A 26,403-nucleotide genomic window follows, 5' to 3' on the forward strand; every position below is an offset into this window, starting at 1 on the left:
ATCCATGGAGGGAGTGAGTGAGTGAGTGTTAGTGACTACACCTCAGTGATGCCAATAGTGAGGTTCCTTGTTCCTTAACGGGTTCAACCTTCAGCCACCATTCAGTTCACTGTGTTTTTTAAATGGCTCTCTGATCAACGTGTCATTGGGTGTAGCCAGAATGTCCTTGTTGTGTTGGTTCTCCTTTTCACAGACTTCTCGTACTCCGCTCATATGTTCCCAGGCATAGTGTGGGCTAAATCCAATCTGTGGTATGTTCTCTCTACCACATTTTGAGTTATAATATATCCAGAGGGTGATATTGTGTAGACATGCATGGCAAAGGGTGAAATTGGAATAAGCCTTGTTGGCTTCTCATCCTTTCCAGTCCCTTAAGGGTCCTAGAATTGATGCTTGATGGTCCTGTGCATTGAGAAAATTCACTTGACTTCTGGTTGGAGAAAGAAGCGACGCGAGGTCACCTGGGAGCGGAGCGGCAAGGAGAGCGAGAGTGCAGAGTGAGGAGAGTAGCTGCCACGTGGCTGTTCTGCAGTTTTCGGCAGCAGTCTGGCTACAACTCGAGCAAGGTGTGAGGAAAAGGGTTGAGGCATCCTGCCTCCCTACCGCATTTTCAGGGGGTGCAGTGCGGGTAGTGAGGTGAGAATCAGTCGCATTAGGCACTGATATGCGGTGGAACGCTGTGGCGGTGCGCAAGCGACTGGCTTAGAAGTCTGTACAGCTCTGTTTCCCTGCTCTTTATTTTCCACCTGCTCTCGCTGCTCTGAAGTTGCTCCCTGCTTACACTGCCAGCTGTTACGCCTGTACCTGACACAGTATGTCTTTATAGCTCTTTCAGAGGTGCCCCTTCTACCCCGGTTTCTTACCATCGCCTCCCACCCTTAATCCCCTCAAATCCAAGCCCTCGAGCCCGTTGCTTCGCTCCAAACCGAGCAGTACCCATCTGTAGAGTACCTGAATCTCCGCGGAAGATGAATAATGATATTTTCCCAGTGCCCAGCTGCCGGTGCGAATTACCAAGAGTTTCTGGCGAGTCTCACCAGCCAGGGGGGAAAGGGGAATGGGACACAGAAAAGACAACTCCAAATATCGGAAGCCTTCCAACCCTGGAATCCTCATTAGGTTTCTTCGGCTATTCTTCACCCGTGTTGATCCCAGGAAGGGAAGAGTACCTAATGCACAAATGAGGAGACACAACATAAATAACTCTACTCTAACATCCTGCCATAACAATTTAACCTTGCATATAAGAATTCCTACCGAGGTGTTCTGGAGTATTAGCTTCTCTTCTGTTTGGCTCTAAGTTAGAGATTTGCTAGTCTAACCTAACAACATGTAATTGGCATTATATCATTTTGGTAGTATGATGAAAGTCAAGCATTTTCCTTATCACATGAATGTTTCCAATAGTCTGTAATTGCCAACTCAAGTCTCCAACAGAAGAAGTCTTTCAAAGTAACTGAGGCGTGCAAAAAGGGCAAAGGGAGAAAAACTAGGGAGGAAAGGATAGGATAGGTGCCAGAAAAGGGAGGCAAGGGAATTTAGTTAAATGAGAATTCCAGTGTAATCCTTATAAGCTTACTGACTCCCAGATGTAGATGAGTTCGGGTGATTTCGGCTGGAGTGCTTGAAGCGATGATACCCACGACTGAGGCAAGGATGACTGGAAGCTTTTTTAAAACTTGCACAAGGAACGAGTGATAGACACTGCCTGCAACTCCAGAGGAAGCGCGGAAAGAGAACGCTACCCTCCAGAGAAATCCCTCGCACTCTGAGACTGCACAAACCTTAAGACGCTTCAAAGGTAGACGCTGTTCTAGTCCCAGCCACTGCTCAGACTGGAACCACTCCTCAAAAGACACTACTCTTGAGCTGGCAGGATTCTAGGAAGACTTAAACTCAAATATTAAGAGTACCCTGATGAAACAATTGTCCACCATCACTAGGTTCACTAAAAAGAAAGCTGACAAGGAAAAACAAACTCTCGTCAGTGAGTTCAAAATTAAAGTGCGCAGAGGAGAGCGCGCGGACTTCCTAGAATCACGAACTCTCGCGAGAGAGAGTACGAAAGTTACTGGCTGCAAAGATTCAGAAAACACGCGGTCATCTTACAGTGTCCTGAACTACCTAACTCTGTAGTCTCTTCCAGTGGTTGATCATTGGACGCTTGACGATAACGTTTCTTTTACTTGGATTCTTCCTCAACTTGTTCAGAGCAAGAGACACCACACTTATTTGATTCCTGACCCCATCAGAGTCTGGCCTAGTTAGGCACACCGAACCAGCTCGGCCTGGGCAATTTGTGTTTACTGTCTGAGGACAGCAGAAGACTGACAGCAGAACAACGGAGCTGAGGGTACCCCTAATGTGCTGTGCCATGTGGCTGCCATTGGTGCTTTCCATTGAGTTCTCACTGTGGCAGAACTGGTAGGGTCATGAGATCCAACAAGATCTTTGGCGCTGTTAACCCGGCCAATAGACAAAATTGCAAGGGCAAAAATAAAAACAAAAGCAAGTCTAAAGCAGAGCTGTGGGAGGAGGTGGACACAAGTGATCAAGTGATGCTCCAATGCAGGAAGCTATGAGCATTGCATCGCCTGCTCTAAAGAAAGTTTAAATCACAGATTTGATGAAGCCCACTAATAACATCTGTGCCAGCCATTCACCTTAACCTCAAGTCCCGTTTCTAGAATCCAGCAAGCGGCCCAGGAATTCTAATCCGCACTGACAGAAAGCATAATGCTGCAACTAGGAGGTTAATAACGCAAGCCCTTGTACACTCACTAGACTTCTTAGCTGTCCATCCCATGAAACTGTGCAATTGACAAATTAAGTAGAGGGATGACGCAGCACCCTGCAGAAGGAGGGGCATCTTTAGATGGGCAAACTCCCTCGAGAGAACTTCTGGTACAGACCAGCGTTAACAGCGAGGTTGTAACTAATGAAGCCCCTGTCCTGGTGGAAGGAGATGTAATTGATCCAGCAGACTCTTATTTTACAGGAGATGGAGTCGATCTGCTTAGCCTCTTTGGGCCGCCTGAGCTTAGCTTGAGCAGGGCAAATTAGAGGGGGCCTATGACAGATTGCAACCATTTGCTTAGTTCCATTAAACTGCCTCTTGCAAAGCCAAGCCTAAAAAAATCATAAAAATAAAACTAGGCCTGCAGATCTAGTGACTTAATCTACTTGACCTAATTATAATGCTCTTGACCCATAACTGGTTTCACATTGTGATCATGGGCAAATATTTTAATTCACTGAGCCGCCATTCACTTTTATATCACATATGAGTGCACCTTCAAATAAAATTATATAGTTTATGTTTTGGAAATTACGTTTTTGCAAATATTTCTCCTATATATATCAAGTAAAGTGTTCCAGTGTTTTTGCTCTTATTCAATACTTTGTTTGCATCACAATTTGTATGAAAAAAAAGTTTTTGTAATTTTCGATATAGTTTGAAATACTTGTATCATTCATTTACAAGCTGTTTAAATGTTTGAAAAAAACCTGACGTCTTATAGCCTTTTGTTTCACAATGATTGCCAGACAGCTCACTTGACAAGAACCTTCAACTGTAATATCCTGGGAAATTGTTTACACTTACCTTTCTTTTTTTTTTTTTTTTTTGAAAACCTTTATTGACAGTTCAATAAGAACAAGTATGGGCCTACAACCCCCCAGGGCCGGCCGCTAAGCAATCAGAGCAATAACGACAAGTATAAACACAGGCAGCACTTCGGGGAGCAAAATCGTACTGCTAATACTGTGAACAGCGTAAGTAGGGCACCAGGAGAAAGAGGTTTTCATTTTATGATGAAACAAAGCAGAAGGATCAGGTGACAAGCAATTTTAAAACAACGATCACGGATATGCAGAGTAATGAACGTTAGCGATTTACAGCAATCTATTCGGTCAATGGCGCAAACACAAGAACATCAGGATGGGGAAAAACATAGTATACAGTTGCGCCCGCAGTCCCCCGCCAGAACTCCCCAAGAACACCCCGGAAGTTGTGAACACATGGAACGGCAACGAGGCATAGCAAAAGGAGGTGTATCACGCTGATCCCAGAAAAAGAAAAACAAAAAGAATCAGAGAAGAAAAAGGAGGCCATGGAAAAAAGATGAAAGAATACAGAATCCCCTCCCCCAACCCCCCACCCTGCACCTCTGCAGATGAGTACGGCCCCCCCCCCCCCAGCAGTGTGCCTGTCGCCCTGGAACCAGACCCGAAATGTAGGAGAATAGGGAAAAAGAAGTAGGAAAGGACCCCCACCGGACGGGGGGGTAGAGAAAGTATTTATAAACTGGAGGAGGGCCTTCATAACAGACCCCCGGCTTCTCCCTCCCTCCCGCACGGTAAGGTTCCCCTAAAGTGAACAAGGAACAGCACAAAAACAATCTTCTCAAACCACGATGGGGAGCATTATGCACCTATTGTGCCAGTAGCCATGTCAGGAGAGCACACCACCCCAAGCCCGCCCGTCCACTAGGCGACCACCCCCGAGGGGCCAGCCTCATCCCTGACCACTCTGTGGAATTCTGCCCATGCCAACCCCTCGACCCAGCACCATACCCCATGTTCCTAGGCAGAGGAATGTCCAACAACGACAGAGAAGCGACGCACACAGGCGGGGTGGAAGTCTCTGAGCATCAACACAGTCCGCCGCGTGAGGAAACAGGCTTCCCAGTGCTGCCCCAGGATCTGCACTGCACGCAAGGTTCAGGAAGGCAGAAGCAGCCAAAGCAGACATTAGTTGCTGGAGTTGTCTCTGGGTCGCAGGAGGGCATGCACGGGATGAGGCCACCACATCCCACTCAGGTCCAACGCCTCCGGGACAGATCAGGCCCTCAGAAGGTCGAACACACTGTAGCACACTGGCCGGGGCGTCCAGTCGTGTACTAACCTCAGGGGTGGCCGCCACAGCGTCCTCCTGCGCGCAGTGTGGGTAGACTCTGTGTTCGTGCGGACAGGCGGGCCGCCACTGCCCCAACTCCGACGCCACACCATCGAGCTTACTCCCCAAGATCACGAAACCATGAACCAAGGAGGAGTGAAGAGTACCAAGAGCCTCGAGGAGGTCGCCGTACCCCAGCTCAGCTCTCTGTGATCTCGCCGCCACACTACCAAAAATCGTACGCTCACAGGCCCGCTGCGGCCCAGCGGACAGGATGGTAGGCTTCATCGACCCAAGATGGCCGCCAAGTATGCCCGACCCTCACCGGGGCCGGGACCCCGGGACAAGCGTCGCGATGTCCACGTCGCGGGCGACCGGGTTCCGGGGGCAGGCAAAAAACTATCCGTGGTCACGGGCAACAGTCGTCCCCACCACGGACCAGCTCCCGTAGAAATCCGGGGGCGGCCCGCAATGATCGGGGCAGGATACGGACGGCGGCCGGGCAGCTCACCAGCAAGGCAGGGGCAGTCGCCGGAGGATCTAAGATTTGCACCCCCGGTCATGCACTCGGTCAGCTACACTGGGCAGTAGAAGTGACCACGCTGAAATGTAGGCCGAGTTTGGCACCGCTCCGGTGGGCCGACTCCACCCAGTCACCACCGGCCGCTGTTGTCGCACTGCCACCCGGCCACGGCGTCCACTCGATGTCCCGGCTCCAGGGCCGCACAGGCCGCAATATTCAGATGCAGTTTTCTCCGGCGATAGCACGGCTAGAAACCTCGGAGTCACACAGTCGGGAGCCCCTCTCCTTCAGAAACACGACCACGTAGCACAGGTTGAGGATCTCAGGCAGGATATCCGTGCGGGATGCGGAGGTTCACGGAGCCGGGAGTCTACGCTGCCGTCCCGGTCGCCATCTTGGCTCCTCCCCTACACTTACCTTTCTCATAAGATTTTAAACAATTAGTAAAAAGATAAACTTGACATTTGACCTCTGTCCTTGAACAGACCGCAAATGTGTCAAGGTAAAAACAAGATTTAAAGGAGTCTTTATTGCTCATTCACTTTCTGAATGAACAGAACAACTGTTCCTTCCAGCTTAAGTTCACTCGCCAGAATAGACAGTCGAGTTGGTGCTAAAAATAGCTCAACTTTATAAAATCTGACTCGCCATAGCAAGTGGATTTTTCGAGCCCCAAAATGCATCCATTCTGCTTGACCAACCAATTTAAGCACCTCTGTTAGAAAAACCCCACTCCCACACCGGAGTGGTGGTGGAAATGGGATTTTTCCCGACATACACTGTGGTAGCTTGGCTCGAGTGGTCGGGGGTCAGGCACCGTGCTAAGCATACGTCATACCCACACAATAACCATGCGTGCATCCGTTTCAAAAACGACACTACACCTTAAAAATTATACTGAAAATATATCTCTTTATCTTCTTTTCTCTTAGTTGCTGATTAAATAAATAATAATACAATCACAGTACACAAAGCTTTTTCTGTGGAAGGGTACGTCAACTAAATACTGTCTTAACGATTCAATAAATAAGGTAGATCATAAATAATCGAGGCATAAATATAAGTGCATTACATTACAGGCAATTAAATATTATGAGGCAATAAATACTGTACGACAATAAATATTGTGAAACAATAAATACTGTGAGGCAATAAATAGGATAAATACAATAAATACAGTGCTCTCAATAAATAATAAAAGCCAACAGTTAACACTTGTAAATCAGTTCACATTCCTGAGGTACTATGGGATGATTTGACCCAATCCCAGCTTGTAGAGATTTGAATGGCCTGAGGGGTATACTCCCTGGCTTGGACAAGGCTGAGGCCTAAACTGAGGTAGGTCAAGGGGAGGGATCTAGAGATCTGGCTCTCCCACACTACACAACCTCTCTGTATTAGTCTCAGCTCTCCCCTGGCACAATCAAGCTGGTTCCAGCACCTCTCTAGCCCCTAGGATAGTCTCTCAGGGCTCCACAGGGCCTTAGGCGCCCTCTATTCCACTTACTGCCCTTTTTATGAAGCACCGACGCCGCTGGAGTCGTGTCGACGCTGTGAGGCAGTTCCGGTTCGATGTCGGCGGCCTCGGCTCAATGACAGTTCTTGTCGACGCCGGTAGGCGGTTCCGGTTCGATGTCGGCGGCCTCGGTTCGATGTCGGCTCCGGTTCAATGACGTCGGGCAGTCTTGGCTCGATGTCGACTTCGGACGGCTCCGGTTCGATGACGTCGGGCGGCCTTGGCTCGATGTCGACTTCTGGCGGCTCCGGAGTGCGATCTCCACTCCCGACCTCCGGTGCTCCTTTCTTCAGATTCCGGCGACTCCGGAGTGCGACCTCCACTCCCGACCTCCGGCACGATTCTCTTCAGGTTCCGGCGACTCCGGAGTGCGATCTCCACTCCCGACCTCCGGCATGCTTCACCTCGGTCTCCGGCGCCTCAGGAGGGCGGACTTCACTCCCCCGTCGAAGCCGCTCACTCGACCTCGGGTGACTTCCTCCTCGACCTCTGGTACTCTCCACGACCTCTGTCGGCGCCCTCTCTCGACCTCTGGCGGCTCCGGGTACGACGTCTGCTTTCCAGTCAGCACCGCTTCTCCACCTCGGGCTCCAGGTCTCTAGGCTTCTCGACGTCGGACTTCAGGTAGTTACCAGTAACCAGGTCAGGTACTTGCTGTTCTTTACTCTTAAGGCCTGTTCCTGCTGTCCAGGTCCTTAAGATGGTTTTTCTTGCTTTCTCCCACACAGGGCTCCAGGCTGGGCTCAGTCAGTAGGGACTAGTATCAAGGGTGGGTTTATGGACCCCACTCCAGGCACAAGTTTCCACCCCTGCTGCCTCACTCCTTCCTCCTTCAGGTTTCTGCGGCTCTCTTCACCAGTCAGGTGCCAACTGCCAGCTCCAACTGTCAACTCTGGCTTAGCTTCCCGACATTCCAAACCGCCTCCAACTGTCACAGGGTTCCAGAATGTTGCAGAAGGTTCTAGTAGGTTCCAGTGGGTTCTGATGATGTCACAGGTGGCCACCATTTTGTGCTCCAGGCCCTCAGACAGAAGTTCCAGGGGTAGATAAAATGGCTCCCTGAATCTGCATCAATACGAAAAAGTCTGGTGGTTCCCAAAAAGGAAAAATACTAACAGGGTTTGAGGCAAAAGTGGGACAAAATAAATAATTATGAGGAGGGACCACCCAAAGGGCTGACAGGTCTAACACGCGTTCCCCCCCCCCCAGCTGAAAGTGGGGAGAGCTACCCAACCCCATGGGAGTTCTCATCACTAAGGCGGAAATACCTTGAGAGACCGTCTGCATTGGCGTGGTCCACTCCAGGCCGATGTTCCACCTGAAAGTCCATTCCCTGTAGGGAGATAGACCACCTCAACAACTTGGGATTCTCCCCCTTCATCTGCATCAGCCAACGAAGGGGTCTGTGGTCGGTCTGAACCAGGAAGTGCGAGCCAAACAGGTATGGCCGCAACTTCTTCAGAGCCCATACCACTGCAAAGGCTTCACGCTCTATTGCACTCCACTTCTGTTCCCTGGGAAGTAGTCTCCGGGATAGGAAGACCACAGGTTGATCCAGACCCTCTTCATTGAGTTGCGATAACACTGCCCCAATGCCATGTTCTGATGCATCTGTCTGGACAATGAACTTCTTGGAAAAGTCTGGGGCCCTTAAGACCGGGACCTCGCACATGGCTTGCTTCAGCTTCACCCCTGTTTTCCCACAGGCTTGGCAAGACACACATGTCCGGCAGTAGGTATCGGACGACACTTTCATTTGAGGCCAATAAAAGTGTGGGACAAGACGGGCGAAGGTCTTGTCTTGCCCCAGGTGTCCTAACAACCTCCAACTCTGAATATCACTGATCAGTTTAACAATATTTTCTGGAACACATCCTCTATCCAACCTTGGTCTCTGTACTTGGGTGTGAAAGATGCCACAGCGGTGACAGCCAGTAATAAGGATGGGTCACTTTGTTAATATGGGCAACCCTGCCTCGCTGACATTGTCACTTTAGGCATCCCTAAAGATACCACTTCCATGTTGTTTAACAGCATGGAAGTGATATCTTTGGCCCTCATTTTGCACTTTGGCAAACTGGACCACCGGGTGGATTTGCTTAATGTACTAGCAGTTCATGCCATCGAAATAGATAATAAGTTAAACGCACTAATTGAAATGGTACTAAGAGTTCAAGCTGATCCTGCTACCAGTTATCATATTTGCTTGTGATTGGCCATGCTTGACCTGCTATCCCCTATTCGGTCTATTTTAGCAGCCATACTGGAGGAAGTGAAAGGCCTCAGATTTCAAACCGATACCCTCCTTAAAACAAAATGCAGTAAGGAAGAGAACGCAAGAGTGGAAATCAACAGTCTCAATTGATGTATGTGCACAAGAGATCGGTCAACTACATGCACGTACCAACAAACCTGCCCCACCTAGCGACCTATCAGTTCGCACAGGGTGCCCAAGTTCTGCCCTCCCTATGACAGGAATAGCTAATTCTTCATCATCTGCACCTCGAAGGTCGCTCGAAAAAAGGGAGACAAAACGTCTGAGAAAAATGAGGAATAATCTGTGTAATCAAACTGGTCAGGACAGGATGGGTTTGCTAACACAGCCCTTGCAATCAAGAACCCCCCCCCCCCCCTCCCAAAAATAAAATCTGGCCAACATAGGTACAATCTCGGAAGCCTTCATAAAAGTGAAGCCGCCCCTTACTAGAAAACTGAGTTATTAAATTCTCCAATCCAATATAGTACCAAAGGCTGGATAGGTGCAAGCTTGAGAAGATGGACTCAATCAAGAGTCTGCTACTAACTCGCATATTGCATGTCTGAGTTAATTCTCTTTCTTTATTGATCCGCCAGTTATTCTGGGGCATCCTTCCCCTTTGAAGCCAATGGCGCCCTGCCTGGCTCCCTCCAAGGGCTGTTCATTATATTGCCACTACCAAGGAAATAGTATTGCCTATTAGGCAGCAAATTTTCCCAACGCCACAAGGCCCATATGAACGATAAAGTAACGGGCAGCTTCTCATCTCCAGGTATAGGCAATTCTTTATCGTATCTGCATCTAGGGCAATAGCTTAACCTATTGCACATGTATTGCATATCTCCTAGGGGCTCAGAGACCTACCCTCTGGAGCCACGGCCAATGATCACCACGATTACATCACTAGGGTCTGAGGCCATCAGCAGTTCTTGTCTGCAAACAGAGAAACTTGATATGCTCCCAAGCTTATGCGTCCAGAGGCAAACATGACATCCTCAACAGTAGTGCCGTACTCCAACTAATTGATTCATTAAAGGGCCTAGATCACATAAATTCCAACCATATGGAAACCATAAAATATAAGCCCCACCCAACGGTGCGAGTCAAGGACAACACAGTCCGTCTTGTTCTCTGCACATAGCTAATCAGATCTGTCATTTTAGGGACAAGTTCTTTAACTGGGATATTGAGGTCTTGTAACAGGCCTCCTTGCATTATCCCAGCCCCTTCACTCCAATTGACTCAAATTTCACATCACCGCTGAGAGGCATTCTCATAGGTGCAGTTGGTCCAGATCAGCGAAGAAGCAGATTTGAGCACCTGCAAGTCACTAGTGCTCTACTAAACCAACAAACATCTTACCCACCACATCTTATGAAGGCGGTTTAGGGACCTGGCCTATACGGGTGTTCTCTTGTGCATGAAACAAACAATTCTTTCATGTCCGGGAAATTAAATGTCCACTTTAGTCATTAGCCTTGTGAAATGAGAACCAACCAGTTTGCAGTAACGTGCCCGCTGGTGATGAAATAGCCAATGGCTACTCAGATTGCATAGAAGCAATGCCATCTAATCAATAGGACTATGCCATTGTGGGCAGAAAGAGTAACCTGGAAAAGATCTGGGGGCCATCATCCTATAAGGCGTGGGTGCTCATAAACAACTTGTTTATTCTACGGGCACGGTACTCTTCGTGTCAGGGTCTCTAACTTTACCAAGTCCCAAAGCACAGAACTTGACCATCCTCTTTATGAACGTGGCACGTATCCGGGCCAAACTTGGAAACAAATCCTGGATTAGCTTTAGGGACACATTTGTAATAGCCTGCCTGCAAGAGTCCTGGTCAGTGAAACTGGTACATCTAAACCATCTACCATCTTGCTGCAATTCCATCTCCTTCCACCCGCCCAATGGGTGGCCTGGCAATTTAACTCTGTTATGGTTTGCATTAGAACCTTTTTGTACAAGGACCCGCCTAAATTAACCACTGCCTGAACTTCCACCAACCGTCGAAGACTACACTCTGCTTCCATATCACTTGCCCATACTCCCTGCATTTACTGAAGCAGAAGTGGTGGATGCTCCTTCTCTCACATTACAATAAAGACATGGAACAGCCTCCCAACAAGCTCCGGATCATCACCTCACTTCCGGAACTCCAAATGGCCCACAAAACCTTGCTGTTAGAAAAAGATCCTGGTACCTGCAAGCGCATGGATACCCGAGCGGGTAATTAGCTGTTCTTTATGCATCCAGATTGATTGATTGATACAAAACACATACACCTTTTTACCAGTTACTATGCCTTCAATTTAGGGTTGCACAAGGCTGGGTATCCTCAATTTCTTCAGCAGCATCCCATCTGAAAATAGATGCTGTGTACTGTCTAGGTTGAATTGGACATAGACTCTTACACCGAAATGTGGTAAAGACTTGAGTTTGCTGGCGGGAGGGAGGGGCAGGGGATTTTAAGGCCCATCTCTGCCCCACTACTCTCCGAGCAGTCTGTGGGTCTCTAGTTCCTATGGCAGCAGTATTAGTTCCATTAAGAGGAAGTTTAACGTGGGATTTGATAATCTAGTAAAAACAATGTCCCTTTTTCTAGCACGTATGTGGGTAATGGAGAGGGCTCCTCATAGATTTTATCCTCCGTTGGCCAATTTAGACACTATCACTGGTGACAAGCCCAATCAGTGATCATTTGCTGCAAAGCCTATCAATTGATGTCTGCAAATAGTAGGCCACTTGTTGCTGTGACAGGTGTGTGACAGACATCTTGTTCCACAGAAAGAAGGGCCTCAGGATCAAATGGGAGTCTGTGAATATTGCAGCCTTTGTCCCCTGAAAGTGTAGACATAATCACACATTGATTAATATTGTTTAGATGATAAGGCGGTACCTAGTTACATCATAGATAGTTTTTCCACCCTGAGGTAATTAAGGCAGCTCTTAGTAGCCCCCCCCCCCCGAAGAGGTGGTTTAATAGAGTGCTCAAGTACTCATAAAGCGCTCATGTTTGCCCATTCAAAAGTCCCATAGGTCACCACTAGAGGTGGCCCAGTGTAGGAAAGCATGTAGGAAGGCATTAAAGGCCAGGATTTTTTATATAAAAGTGAAAGCAATGGAGGACTTGGGGGAAGCAAGTTGCAAGGAAGATCTTAAGGCATACTGAGGCATTGTGAACTAGCCATTCATGAATGAGTCTGAAGAGCCCTCCATCAAGTTCGGCATATCCGGGCTGGAGTGGCATCTTTATTTGGGGTGGTCTATGCCTCTGGGGTTGGGGAGGAAGTTATGAGGGAGCACAGGGTGGGGTCATGCAACCTTGATCCCTGCACAATCTCAAAGGGAGAATTCCTGACTAATAATCTCCCTAACCTAGATGAAGTGCTGGAGGCCGTTAGATCAAGCCACAGTTGCATAGCACCTGATCCAGATAGGACCAAGTGGACTTTGGCTGTTACCGCCTGATCTCTCTCCTGGCCTCGACGGTGAATGTCCTGGACCCTGTCCTATTGTCACGTCTTGAGGCATGGGTTAAGGAGACCAGCAAACTTTCAGATATATAATTTGGGTTGAGGAGGGGCTCGGAATGGAAGACCAATGTCATAGTCTCTCCCTTTTGCTGAGCAAGTTTACCATCGCCAAATAGGGGTCCCTATGTCTGGGGTTTATGGACTTGTCCAGCACTTATGGATTGAGTGTCTCTGGTTAATGTTCGGAGTTGTTTGAAGGTGTCAGGCAAGGTTGTGTCCTTGCACCCTTCCTTTTAACTCTCTCTACATCAGCCAGCTGGAGAGGGAGTTGGTTTCAACATGCAAGGACATGCCTCAAATTGGACAGTGTCCCATACCAGCTTAGCTGGAAATGGATGATGCTGTCCTTATGGGCCACACCCCAGTAGTGCTACAGCACCACTTAGAACGGTTCTCAGCCTTTATGGAACGTCTGAACCTGAAAGTAAATACAAGTTAAACCTTTGCAATGTAGCTGGAAACGTATTCTCAAACCAAAACTTTACTTCAACTCCAAGCCTATTCAAGACACGAGTGGTTTTACTACCTTAGTGTGACCTTCAATAATATAGGGTCCTGGTACCCGCAGCAGGAGATCAGAAATAGTTTGCCAAGAGTATCAATGCTCTTTGCTTTACTGCGAAATGTTTCAGACGATCTAATGGCCACATACTGGCAATGTATCTGGCAAAATGTACAAGCGTGGTGATTTGAGGCAGAGTGTCTGGGGAATTCATAATGCAATTGCGTTGCAGGCTGCTGAAAATGGGTTCGCCCGTTGTTTGCTTTTACTCGCCCGAGGCACTGTCCCTTTCATGTTCCATAAAAAGCTAGGGCTTTTTCCCTTGAAAAATAAAACTCGTCCATTTAGGTCATGGCACAGAGTCTGGACCAATGAGGCGCCAGCATTAAACAGTTCGATAATCGAGGACTGCCAGTCTGTGGACCGCGGTCTTGAGATTCCATGGCTGAGGGAAGTGAGGGCCACGTCTCTGTCCAGACCGGATTTGTTTGAAGACCCGACAACTTTATCCTCCTTGGGCAAAAGGGTAATGAAGAATATACAATACACTGCATGGGGCTGCAAGAGATTGGTGGGGGAGCCAGAACATTGACATCCGTTACTTCCTATTCATCGCTGGCCCTATTGATGGTCCCCCAGCCCTTTCTGCTACTTAATGCACAGCACTATCAGCACTTTATTCTCCTAAGGTTCAGATTAAACCTATTCCATAGATTAGTTTCCTTTTTCCCACTGTAACAATTAGGAGCGTAATCTTGATCTGGCTTCCCCACAAAGTACGTTACATATAATATTCTTTTGTAGTTTTTATTCTAAACCCAGATCTTGCACTATCAAAGCCCACTTGAATAAACACTCCATAAAGCAAACACAAGGAGATGATGTAAATGTAAATGTTGTAGACTCGTAAAGCGCACAGCTGCCCCAGCAACGGGGCGTCCCGGCGCTGTAGACCGCTGGGGAACCCGTCCTGGCTATCCCTGTGAGATGGTCCCTCTCTGGGTATCTCCAAGGTGGAACCAGGCATCCCTGGCGTCTGTGGGGGGCCGTTGTAGAGATGAGGCAAGCTTAATGCCCAGAGTTGTGATGGATGTAGCACTGAGACTTTTCAGACACTCTCCCCCAGTCACTATTAGATCTGAGTAAAATCTATCCTCATTCTTTAGCTTACTTTGCTGCCCCAGTTTGGACCCAGCCATATGAACTACCAAGCCAGGTCTTCCCTGGACCGTAAACAAGCATCCTGGGCCACTCCTTATCAGCCACGCTAACTTGAATTTAGTGGTAAAGTGAGCAAGGGACCCACTGGATTCAGGCTGGCCTGGCTGATGACATGTAATACCCCGAAACTGGTCCCAGGTGGCTTGTTTCTGGTACAGAGAGGACCTGGCCTGGCAGTTCGGGAGAAACGGGGTCAAGACTTATTTGCATATGGCTGGGTCCAAACTGGGGTTGCATAGTGAGCAAAAGAATGATGGTTTAAACCAGATCTGTGACTGGGGTGAGTGGTTGAAAAGCTTCAGCACTCTGTCCATCATCTTTTTGTTTGCTAAACACTCCGTAAGACATTGCGCACAGGCTCTTTTTGCTTCAACATCTAGCATCCGATTAAACAATAGTGGCAGTTTATACTTATCTCAGACTTGTGATCAAGATCAGGAAGACTTATGAGTGTTACTCTAAGTTGTGTCTGGGTTTATTTTGATTTGCAGTGATATGCTGAGGTTTTTTAATCTCACTATTTACACTAGTAGGAGCACAAAGCGAACCCATTTGTTTGAAGTTTTTGTTCTTCTCTCTTCCGTTAATGTGTTTACCTGTGTATGAGGGCCTTGACTTTGCTTTTTCGAATATTATCAAACTATTTTTAATTGTCAGTTGCTGAAATCTGGAGCTTCCAAAGCATTGTTTTTTATTTTTTTGAGTTTTCAGTTTAATAAACATACAACAGCCACAATTGCTTGCCCGGCAGAGTCAATATTAACACAACTGATTTCAGCATTCCGACTTCTCTTGATATAATTTAACTATACAGTCTTTCTGCTTTTCATGCAGTGTGAAACCAAGCGTTATTAATGTGTAAACGTCTGTCGCATCCTTTTCAGCTGCTTTTGCGACACCTAGGCCGTGTAGCAGATACATACCCCAATACAACCCGCAGGCTCCCATGGACATGCATTAAGTTTCTAAGGATCAAGGGCTTGTTGGTGCGATCAGTTTTTACAATAACATTACAGTGTAATACAAACAGTAGTTTTTAATGCTGTTCGAACATTCACGGTTCAGTGAGCGGAGCCAGAATGTAAATGGGGACCAAATGTCTTTTGGGCGGGACCTGGCCGGCATGAGATCCCAGTAGCATGTTAGTTGATCCCTACAATATGCCACGTCTATTAACCAGGTTTTTACGTCTGGGGCCGTCGCCCTCACCCAATGTATGGCCACCCGGCGTTTGGCAAGCAGGAGCAACATCGCTACGAGCTGACGACCTGTTGTAGGGGCATCGTGTACATGGCCCAGAACTGCCACCAATGGTGATCTTGGTATCTGTTGACCTGTTAAGGGTTTTTTGTGCCCAAACACCTCCATCCAGAACCCGGCCACGCGCGGACAGTCCCAGGCCATATGCAAGAGAGTTGACTCTGGTGTTCCGCAGCGCCAACATTTAGTGTCTGGCCTAATACCCATGCGATGCAGTTGCACTGGGCTGCGATATAATTGGTGCAAACACTTGAAGTGTATTATTCTTGGGCAGTAGTTAAGTGAGAGCCGCTCAAGCTGGCCACAGCAAAAATCCCATTGTGAATCTGAGATGGAGAGCCCAGTTTCGCATCTCATGCGCTGCACGATTTTGGAAGAATGATCGAGGATGTGCGCTGTGTGGTGGTGTATATACGTGTAATTAATTTGCGTGCCGACAGTCCCGTAAGAACGTGCTCCAATGATGGAAGTGGCGGCGGGGCGGCAGGGAATGTATTGTGTATTGCTCGGCAAGCTGCCTGCAGCGGGAGATGTAGTAATATGACTAGTGGCGCCGGCCGGGGGATCCGCTTAATTGTTGCAGGGCAAGAAACTGGCCCTCTGGGTATAGGTCCGCGAAAGTGTTGATATTGAGCCGTCGGGCTCTAGCCACTCCAACCTTCTCCATTAGTGGGGGTGGGGGGGGAGGGGGGATTTGCAGGTTTATTGCCAGTGGGATGGATGTAATCTGCCCAGGTTTGCTCATTTTAGGAGCCCTGCCCATCGCATTGTCTGTCATATCTATTTCTTACTTGGGGTGTTGGTACCTTTTGTAGAGTGCTGTAGTTAATGGAAGGGGAGCAGCTCGATCTATTTCGATAGCTACTCCCTGTGACAGCGGCAGTGTGAGAAGTTCCCAGGACGCTCTGGGCTGTTTTCCAGCCCATAACGCCTCAACCATGCTTGATTTAAGACGCTTTAGGAATTGTTCAGGCACTGGCATAGGGATATTTACAAACAGGTAGAGTAGCTTAGGGAGGATTATCCTTTTAGTGATAGCTATACAGCCCGTAAGGGAGAGGGGTAAATTCTTCCACCTGTAGGTCTTTTCCTCTATTCATTACATTACTCTTCCATAATTTGCGATCTAAAGTTCTTGTATATTTCTGCTTAACCAGACGCCCAAGTAGCGCGTTGGGTCGATTGTGCCCGTGCCTTCGGTGAGCGGGAAGATGGTGCATTTGACCCAGTTTGTGTATCCCAGAGAGGCTACTGTAATACACCAATTCTCACGTAGCAGGTGCAAGGTTCACAGCCGGGTCCTTAATGTATAGTGTGATGTCATCCGCATACATGGACACCATCAGCCCCCTGGTGGTAAATCCCACTCCCCTATCCGCATGGTGCTGTCTCAGCTGCGCTGCCAAAGGCTCCGTGGCGATGGCAAAAAGCAGAGGGGATAGCGGGCAGCCCTGGCGGGTGCCCCGTGAGATGGCAATAGGGCTAGATATCAACCCGTTGACCATGAGCCTGGCAGTAGGTGAGGTTTATATGAGTTGGACTTGCTCTATGAATGTTCGGCTCAGCCCCAACCGGGCCAGATGTGTGGAAAGGAACTTCCACTCTAAGGAGTCAAATACCTTAGTGGCATCTAGCAGCACGGCTACTGCCGAGACATGTGGAGCAAGATAGTGCATCAACGCAAATATAGTTCTGAGATTGTGGGATGTGTAATTTAGCAAATATTTTATTGTCTGTTTATTAGTGACAACGGGCGATATGAATCACAGGATGTGGGATCTTTGTCTGGTTTGAGCAACGTTATTATGCCTGACTCTCTCATTGACGTAGGAAGCGACCCTCTTTGGAGGACCTCCAGATAAACCTCTAGCAGGTGAGGAGCCATGAGCGATGCGTAATCTTTGTAAAATGCTGAAGTGAGTCCATTGGCCCGGGGGCCTTATCCCCTAGTAGACTTTGTATGACTAGCTGTATGTTCCCAGCGGTAAAAGGCTCATCTAGGTAATCTCTGTGTGCCCTGCCCAGCCAAAGCAGCTCTATGTATTTCAGCAATTCTGAGACTTGGGGAGACAACGTTCTGGTGTAAAGTTGGGTGTAGAAGTTTTTCATGGTTTCTAGTATGTCGGTTTGTGTGTGGACCGGTGTTGAATCTGCTGTGTGGAGCTCGATGATGTATGTGGAGGCGCTGGAGGAGTTTAACAGATTCGCCAATGTCTTCCCAGGGCGGTCTCCCTTATTGTATCAGCGGACCTGCTCGAATTTCTGTTGGAATTTGGTTTCTCTTTCGGCTTCATCCTGGAAGGCTGTGAGCTTTTCCCGTATTTGAGCCAGTAGCTAGTGTTCCCGCGATTGAAAGTGTTGGCATTCTAGGGTGAAAAAATGTCTTTCTCTAGTTTTGTTAGGGTGTTGTGTATGTCTTTCAGAACTCCCGACTGCAGGGCTATGCAAGCCCCACGAATCACTACCTTGAAGGCCTCCCATAATGTGCCACTGAATTCACGGAGTCTGCGTTTAGCTCAAAGAATTCTATAATGTTTTTACGTATCTAAGCTTTAAATACGGCACCAGCAGCGCATTCGGTGGAAGCCGCCACGCAGAGGAATGGGATCTGAAGTTTGATTAACACTGGCGTGTGGTCTGATAGCGTGTGTGGGAGATGTGTAGCTTCTACAACCTAAGTGTACATGTCTTTGGATGTGAGCCAAAAGTCTAATCTGGACCACGCGCTGGGCTGCTGTGACACGCAAGTGCCCTCCTTTACGTTACGCTGCAATAGACGCCAGGTGTCTACTAGGTGTTTGTCATCCAGCAGGTTACGCAGTGTAGCAGCTGCCTGGGGGTGATGGCTACGGGATGCACCTACCCTGTCAGCGTGTTCTGACAGGATCACATTAATGTCACCTCCCCAAAGTATTGTTGATTGTCTAAGTAGCTGAATCTCAGACCATATATGATTAACAAATAATGGGTTATCAGTTTTTGGCCCGTATGTGTTGACTATCGTTACCTGTTTCCCGTATAGCCCACCCTTCAGTAGAATATATCAGCCTTCTGGGTCTATTATGATGCGATCTGTAGTCCATGGGAATCCTGTACGAAGTGTGAACTAATTGGAGTAGGTAGATGGCAATATGCGCCCCCATCTGTTTGCTTTTAGCTTTCGTTTAGGCCTCTAACGTTCCAAGTGACAAAGTTTAGGGACACCATGCTAGCAGATTGGGGATTGCTTAATGTATTGGTTAGGGAGCTGTGACCCGCTGTGTAACTCGCTGTGTGGCAGGCAGATCAGGCAAGTTTGTTTGCAGTGTCGTTGAGCATCTGTGTGTCGGCTTTGCTTGTGTTATGACTCAGATTGGACGCGCAGTGTGAGCAACAACAACTTGATCCCCTCCAGCCCTCCTCCCACACCAACCCCCCAATTAGATTGATTAGTTGTGTGGCAGGTTTCTGGCAGGAGCGGGTTCATGAATCATCCCACTCAGCGGGATCGGGTCAGCCAGCCAGCTCTCTGCCGCGATTTGGGGCATGCAGCGTGGGGGGTTCATCCAGAAATAGGCATAATGTGCCTGCGCACATTCAAAATATAATTCAAAATCTGGTATGTCACACCCACCCTGCGCATATGGTCTCATAACTACTGTCCATTGCAAGCGGGGCTGTTTGCCCCCCCCCCCCCCCCCCCCAAAAATAATCGCAGCAATTTTGTTCTCAGTGAGGCGAAAAAATGTCGCCCTGGATGATATGGAATATTCAGAAAAAGATATAAGAACTGTGGAAGTATCACCATTTTTATCAGGGAGGCACGGCCAGCCATTGATAGAGGCAGAGCTATCCAGCGCGTGACGTTGCTTGAAAGGCGCTCCATGGCCGTACCATAATTAAGGCGTAGAATCTCGTCATGGGTCTTGCCAATTTGAATCCCTAAGTAGCGAAATAATCAGTATCGCACCAGTCCAAAGGGAAATCAAGTGCGAACTTTAACACTGCAGATGTGAGGGGAAATAACTGCGACTTTGCTACTCTGCCTAAATATTTCTTTATATGGTGCAATAAGTCACTGATATACAGAAGACCGTCCTAAGTAGGGTACCTTTCACATTTAATAGAACGACACACTAACAAGTTCAGGATATCATTTTTATTATTATTTTATCGCCATAGTAGAAAAAACATATAGAACAACAAAATCACCAAACTAATGCAAGCATCCTAAGCTGCAAACACAAACTCAGACAGTCTCAGGCATTCCATCAAAAGACAATATATTAAATATCAAATAATGCGCTGGAGCCTCTGCCTCTTTTGCTTGCATCTGTTCTTAGGAGAAGAATCCCTAACATGGACTGTATCAGTGCTGTATAATGATTAACAAACTAGTCTGGATTTCCCACATTATTCGATATTGTCTGATGCCCTTATATGATGACAATCTTTTTATTTTACAAGACCGTGTTCGGCACTATTTAATATATTGTCTTTTGATGAAATGCCTGAGACTGTCTGAATTTGTGCTTGCCTGTTTGAAAGTGTGTGCAGCTTAGGATGTTTGCAATAGTTTGGTGATTTTGTTGTTCTATATGTTTTTTCTACTATGGCGATATAATAATAATAAATATGATATCCTGAACTCGTTAGTTTGTCATTCTATTAAATGTGAAAGGTACCCTACTTAAGACTGTCTTCCATATATCCGTGACTTACTGATTGTCTCTTGATTGTTCCCCTGCTCACTCTGCCTTATATCGGTATCAGGGGCCCCCTTTCTTGTGCGTGGAAACAGTATTTGCAGTCATTTTCACTCAGACGACCTTCTGAAAATACTTTATCTTCCGGTTGCTTAGATTTATTTGACCTGCCAGCCTGTTTGGTAAATTTCAGTGCCGCCTTCGCATCCGTGAAAAAGTGAGGCTTGCCCTCCAGCTGTATCCGCAGCTTTGCCGGGTACAGAAGAGCGTACTTGCTTCCTGACTGTTGGAGCAGTTTCTTGACTGGGGCAAATTCCCTGCGAGATGCCCGGACCAGTTGGGCGGAGTCCGGATAAAAGGATATGGTATTGCCCATGTATTGGATGGAGAAAGCAAAGAACAATGGTTCTGTCGGGAAGTAAGCACACTAGCTTAGACGTGTACTGAATACACTTTAGAACTGTACAGGACACACACAGACCCAAAGAAACAGAACTGAATTCGTGTTACTTGATGGAATAGTATTAATTATTGTAATGAAAACACCGAAGTGTTTACAGGGTGAACCAACCAGAATACACATACAAAATGGAACAATTTGTGAAACAGTGATTGCTTAAACAAAAAAATCACATATAACAAATATGTACAATGGACAATACATAGAAATAATAAACAAACCGATCCGGCTTGAAGTACATAGGCCACTATAAGTTGTGATTTCCTTGTTCTATATGTGGATTTGCACGGACGCATAGGACAGGTAACGTCGACGTTTCGACCCAATATGGTTGTGCCAATTAGTATGCATCAAAGGGGGTCTTCATCAGGACAAGAAATAGGTTGGGGACCTGGGAAAGCGATTTAATTAATTGGAAATAGATTCCTCGTGTCTCTTATGCAGGGGGCCGACATCAACTTGGAGGGTAAATTCTGTTCAAATTCTGTAGGACGGTAAATTTGATTTGAAAAGAGGAGTGGTGCTGTCTCAACAATCGCCACGTATTCAAGTCCGCGAATTGGACGTCTTGATCCGTCAAAGGCTCAGCTGCAACTGACTAACAAAAGTCGCGCATGTATTGGATGGAGCAGTGTTCACGTGCTTGTTCGAGGATTGTATCGCGATCCCTGTAATTGAAGAGACGAGCCAGAATTGGAAGGGCGGTGTTCACACCCATGGTCTGGGTTCGAGTGGGCTCGTTCGATCAGGAACATACTGGAAAGTTCGCTACCAAAGAGTTGATGTAGCATGGCTTCCAAGTACTTCTCCATGTTTGGTATGTTGGTTGTTTCCAGAATTCCTGTAATTCTGACTTTATTATGCCTGAATCTGGCCTCCAAATCCTCATTCTTGGCTTTTATTAGGGAGAGCATTTTATCCATCTGTAGCAGCTGCTCTTGAGATGCTGTGTGCCGATCGTCTGAATCAAAAACTCTATTTTCGAGGGCATCAATTCGGGTCTCGTGCATTTCGACCCTCTGCTTTACCTTCTCCAGGCATGTGATAAGTGAGTCAAGTTTAGAGTCTATAATGAGCAGGCTTGCTTTCACATCCTTCAGGATTGTACGCAGGTCTTACTCTTGTGATGCGTCCATCTCGTCTACCCCCATCGTAGCATCAGTCGCAGGACCGCTGTCAGTTTGGCGCGCACGTTTTTTGTCAAAGGACAGATTTAGTTGATTTGCATAATTTTTCCCCATATCTTCGGTCTCCAGCGAGCGACGTGTAAGGCAGCTAGGCATGCAGGAGCAACAGGTGGCAGTGATCCTCCGGCTGTGATACTGGTAAGGCCAAAGCGTATCACGTCAGCACCAGCTGTGACAACAGGCCTGGAATGACCCCTCAAGTTGCAGCCAATTCTGGCAGGCAATTTGTGTGCTCACTACATAGTGGCGCCTGGGCTATGTGATGTCACAACACATCAAAGAGGTAGGGTAAGTCAACTGTCGTTTCAGTTTGTTGGACGTTATACACCAGGGGAGCACACTGCGCTTGTAAAAACTGCCCTCACCCACAATAAATTGTGGCATGCTTCATCATAGGGCTGCTACTAACGTCTCTGCGCAAACCAACGCTAGAGACAGAGCAATAGGGAGGGGTAAACAATACAACAATGATAAAGACGCACAAGAATAAGAAAGGATCCTGAAAAAATGTGCAGAAACTTATAATGTTAAAACTAACTAAGGGATATCTGTATAATAATTTTATTCATAGATTCCCTAGTCAGGACTAAAAAAGAAATACGGATGGTGGTGGTGTGAGTTAATTATGTACTCACCACCCCCCGTCTGCATAGAGGTCAACATGTTTCAGCCGGTTATAGCATCTTTATCCGGCCTTCATCAGGACTACAAGGATCCTTATGTTCTTATCCTAATTACCCCCTTAAAAACTCCCCAGTTAGGGTTCTTACTCCACTGGAGAATCGTTTTAGTTGGTAACTTTACTCTTCAACTGTGGAAAAAAGAAGAGAAAAAAAGAAGACGTAAACTACACTCCACTGTCAAACTTTACCAACATCACGTAAATCCACTAATGTAACAGTGTGCTCTCCCCAGAAGATAGACGTCCACAAACAACCCAATAGGTGCGACTTAAATGTTCCAAACACTGAATGGTATCAGCGGAACAGAGCTGTGTCCTCTTTACCCTGCGGGCGTTCGCGCCGATCTGCCGCTGCTTCTCTGCTCAGCGCCCGGCTGGAAGTGTGCCTGCAGGTTTGTGATAATTATGGGCTTCAATGTGCACTGAGCCGTGCCCACGTGGTGTATGGACCCCAGGGTCCATACAGGGTGAACAAGTTTAGCGCAGTATTGGGGTTCGGCCTTCTACGCATATAACCGAGCTCCAGCGTGCGCGACTTTTGTTCAGCAGCAGCCTGGCCCCGCCAGCCAGGCGAGTCTGCAGCGTGAACCCCCGCTACACACCAGACTGCACCTCGCCGCTGGGGACTTCACTCGCGGGGCTGCGCAGCTAAGGTCAGCCGGCCACGCTCTGGACTCACCGGCATAATGGATCCGGCTGGTTCCCCTAACAGCCGCCGCGGCCTCCGGCTCAGCCCTCCACCATCTGGGCTCTGGCGACATGTGGGCACATCAGGAGGATTCTCTGTTGTTGCCACCGATCCCGGCAGGGCCAGCGGGGGACCGAGTGAGCAGCTGCGCTTGCCGTGCAGGTTTTGACGGTGTCTCGGATCCCAGCGTAGAAGGCTGCAGCAGGCCCGGGTCGGCGCGTCCTGGGAGTGACTCAGTGCCCCCACAATAACAGAGGCAAACGATTCCGGCGCACACCGCCGTTAGGTGAGTGCTCCGTGTTCTGTGGTGTACCAGCGCCATTGATTTAAGCTGATTTATGCAGGATTAATAGGCTCGGCCGGCAGAGCTCTCTCAGTGAGTGCCCATCTTGCTTTTCAGCTTGGCCATGCCCCGCCAAGGCATTGTTAAGTGCAAAAGTTTTAACCATTTGTAGTGTTTTAACATTTTGATATCATTGTAATGTAATGTATTGTGCTTTTATGGCCTAGTTTCAACTAGATCGAATAAAGATATTTGATTTGGATGCTTGTAGGTATGATTCTGAGTTTTGCCACAGCATAAGAGCATTGTAAGCCTCAGTTAGTGAGCTGGGACCACATATGTTTTTGTCAGCCATTCATGTTATGGAGGGAACTGGGATCCATGTTTTAATGGTGTTTTGCTGATTTCTGTGTGCTTTTATAAGTGCTGTCCTGGGCAGGGGTAAAGGAGTACATAGATGTCTGTTGGGTTTTCAGTTCCATGCAGGAGGCTGTGGTGCAACTTCCCCTATCCCCTGTATGAACAATCTCAGGGTAGCATGTATGTGGTTATAATTAGGAAGGCAGCTTGTGTTAAAGGGTTTTGGTAGAGCTATATATTCCTTAAAATTAGCCCTAGATTTGAAGCACCATGAAAAATGGCAGTTTAAATGTAATTCCTGTTGAGTGTAGCTTACCACACCCTTCTGTTTCTGGACTACAGTCTTGGGGGTGTGTGAGCTCAGATGGTGTGTAGTCTTCCCTACACTCAAACATCTTCCAAGTGACAGCACCTTGGCTGGATAACTACCAAAATAGCTCTTTGTGGCCCTGTTTCCTACTCATCTTATTGTATGTAATTTGTGTTCCAGGTTTTTCTCCAGACTTCTTATATGTGTACATAGAAGAATGAGTGACTCTACTCTACCGGAATGTAGGAATGCAGTGAGCTAATATCTTTGGGTGTTTTATGACTTGTTCACTCTTTGGGTACCCTGTGCTAGTGTTTGGTATATGGGTCCAGGGGGCTTTGTAAAGGGTCATGGCCTTCTTTTGATGTCATCAGTGTTTTTTTGTTTTTCCCAGCACTGGATCGTTCATCGATTCCATAACTTTCTTAACCCTCTTGCTACTTGTTCGTATCTGTGCATTAGCAGTGGTGCTTTTGGTATGGGGGAATTGTCAAAGCAGTTTTGTCGATCGTGAATCCTGTTCTGAATGCCTCGAGTAGTGGTTGTTTCCTCCATTTAAATATTTTTGAAGTGTGGTCTATGATGCAGCCATTATCTCAGCCTTCAACCCCAAGTATCCTTTGCTGTCGCATCTTTTTGTAATTTTTTTTTTTTAATATCCCAAAAGTACACTAGAGCCCAATGTTAAACCCAGTATATTGTGGGCTGTTCATGCACTTACTTCTGGCAGCCTTAGCAGAACACGGCTTAGGTAAGCAAAGTATTTTGGTAGTGCCATAGATTTTTGAACGTTTGCACACATTTTGGTTGGTACCTGGTCACGTTTCAACCAAACGCAATACCTGTTTGTTATGAATGAATATGTAAAGGAGCTAGAGACGCAATAACAGTCTTGCTAAAAAATAAAACTTGAAGTGTGGAGGCTACATAGGAGGCCTCCATAGTAAAGCAGGTTAAGGCAAATGAGAAGCGAGAGACCAGTGTAAGAAGGGGACAACTTACAGTAAGAAAAACTAGGTAAATCGTATTCCTTCTCAAAACTCCGTCCCCTTACATGGTAATCGCTGTGGTTTTATATGTAATGGTTTGAATGTTCTACCTTTTAGGGCTTCATTTTAAATAAAACTGTAATTGTGTTGCTGCTTTCTGGTTCTTGCTCTGTTGATGTAATGAATCCAAGCCTCCTATTCTGGCTTTATTGGTCTAATGAATGCTCTGAACTTTCCTCTCCATCTCCAGCAATTCCTCATCCATGGGGTCCGGCGGTATCATGTCTCCGCCGCCCTCTGCCAGAAGCGCAAGGTGGCAGTAAGTCACTTCGAGCCCAACGATTACATCAACTATGAGACACTGCAGAAGAAGATTGACATTGTGCGGAAGCGGTGAGTGATTTGTCTTATCCCTGGACACTGCAGCCCAACCATGTCCTAGTAAAACATCACTTTATTTTCATACCGTGAAATATCCTGCGATAACGATTGGAAGAACTGCTCTTGGGATGTGGCTTGACCAAGTGCAAGAATAAGATGTTAAATATCTTTTGTGCAAAGCACCATTTAGGTACAGCTTGTGTATATATAATGGGCCAACTTCCTTACGAGAGCTGTAGTTATTAGCACAAGATGCTTTTTGGATAATGGGGCCCGTGTATTATTGTGGAACAAAAGGGCTTTTAAGATGTTATGGTTGGGCGGGGGGTCTTTGTACTTTGGGACACGCTCCCCTGGGGGTCCGTGTATGTATTCCCAGGGATGGCTGGTGCAAATGTCTCTGCAAGCACTTGTAAATTCGGATGCCCTGGAAGTACAACCTTGTTTATATTTAGTGTTTCCAGGTTGTGTTCGTTTACATGCAGCCCTTGAAATGTGAGTGGATTCTTTAATCGTGAGTACCATGGAACAGGGTCAGTGTACGTGGTGGCGGAGTCTAAGACATGGCTAAAAAGAAAAGGAAAATCTTAAGTATTTTGTTGAATTTTCGCCCTCAAATAAGTGCAGATAAAATGAGGCTCGCACAGCTTAAATGAAAAATAAATG

General features: G+C 47.2%; 1 protein-coding gene across 1 annotated transcript in view; it reads left to right on the forward strand.

Moving 5' to 3' along the window:
- The window catches only part of ACO2 (aconitase 2), a 392,352-nt gene that overhangs the window by 3,423 nt on the left and 362,526 nt on the right, over positions 1-26,403 (forward strand). Inside the window, exon 2 of the mRNA XM_085601209.1 lies at positions 25,607-25,749. Within this exon, the coding sequence (XP_085457335.1) occupies positions 25,607-25,749 (143 nt within the window). The remainder of the gene's footprint in view (positions 1-25,606; positions 25,750-26,403) is intronic.

The sequence above is a fragment of the Triturus cristatus genome, chromosome 4_2 (genome assembly GCF_964204655.1).
Source record: "Triturus cristatus chromosome 4_2, aTriCri1.1, whole genome shotgun sequence".
NCBI lineage: Eukaryota > Metazoa > Chordata > Amphibia > Caudata > Salamandridae > Triturus > Triturus cristatus.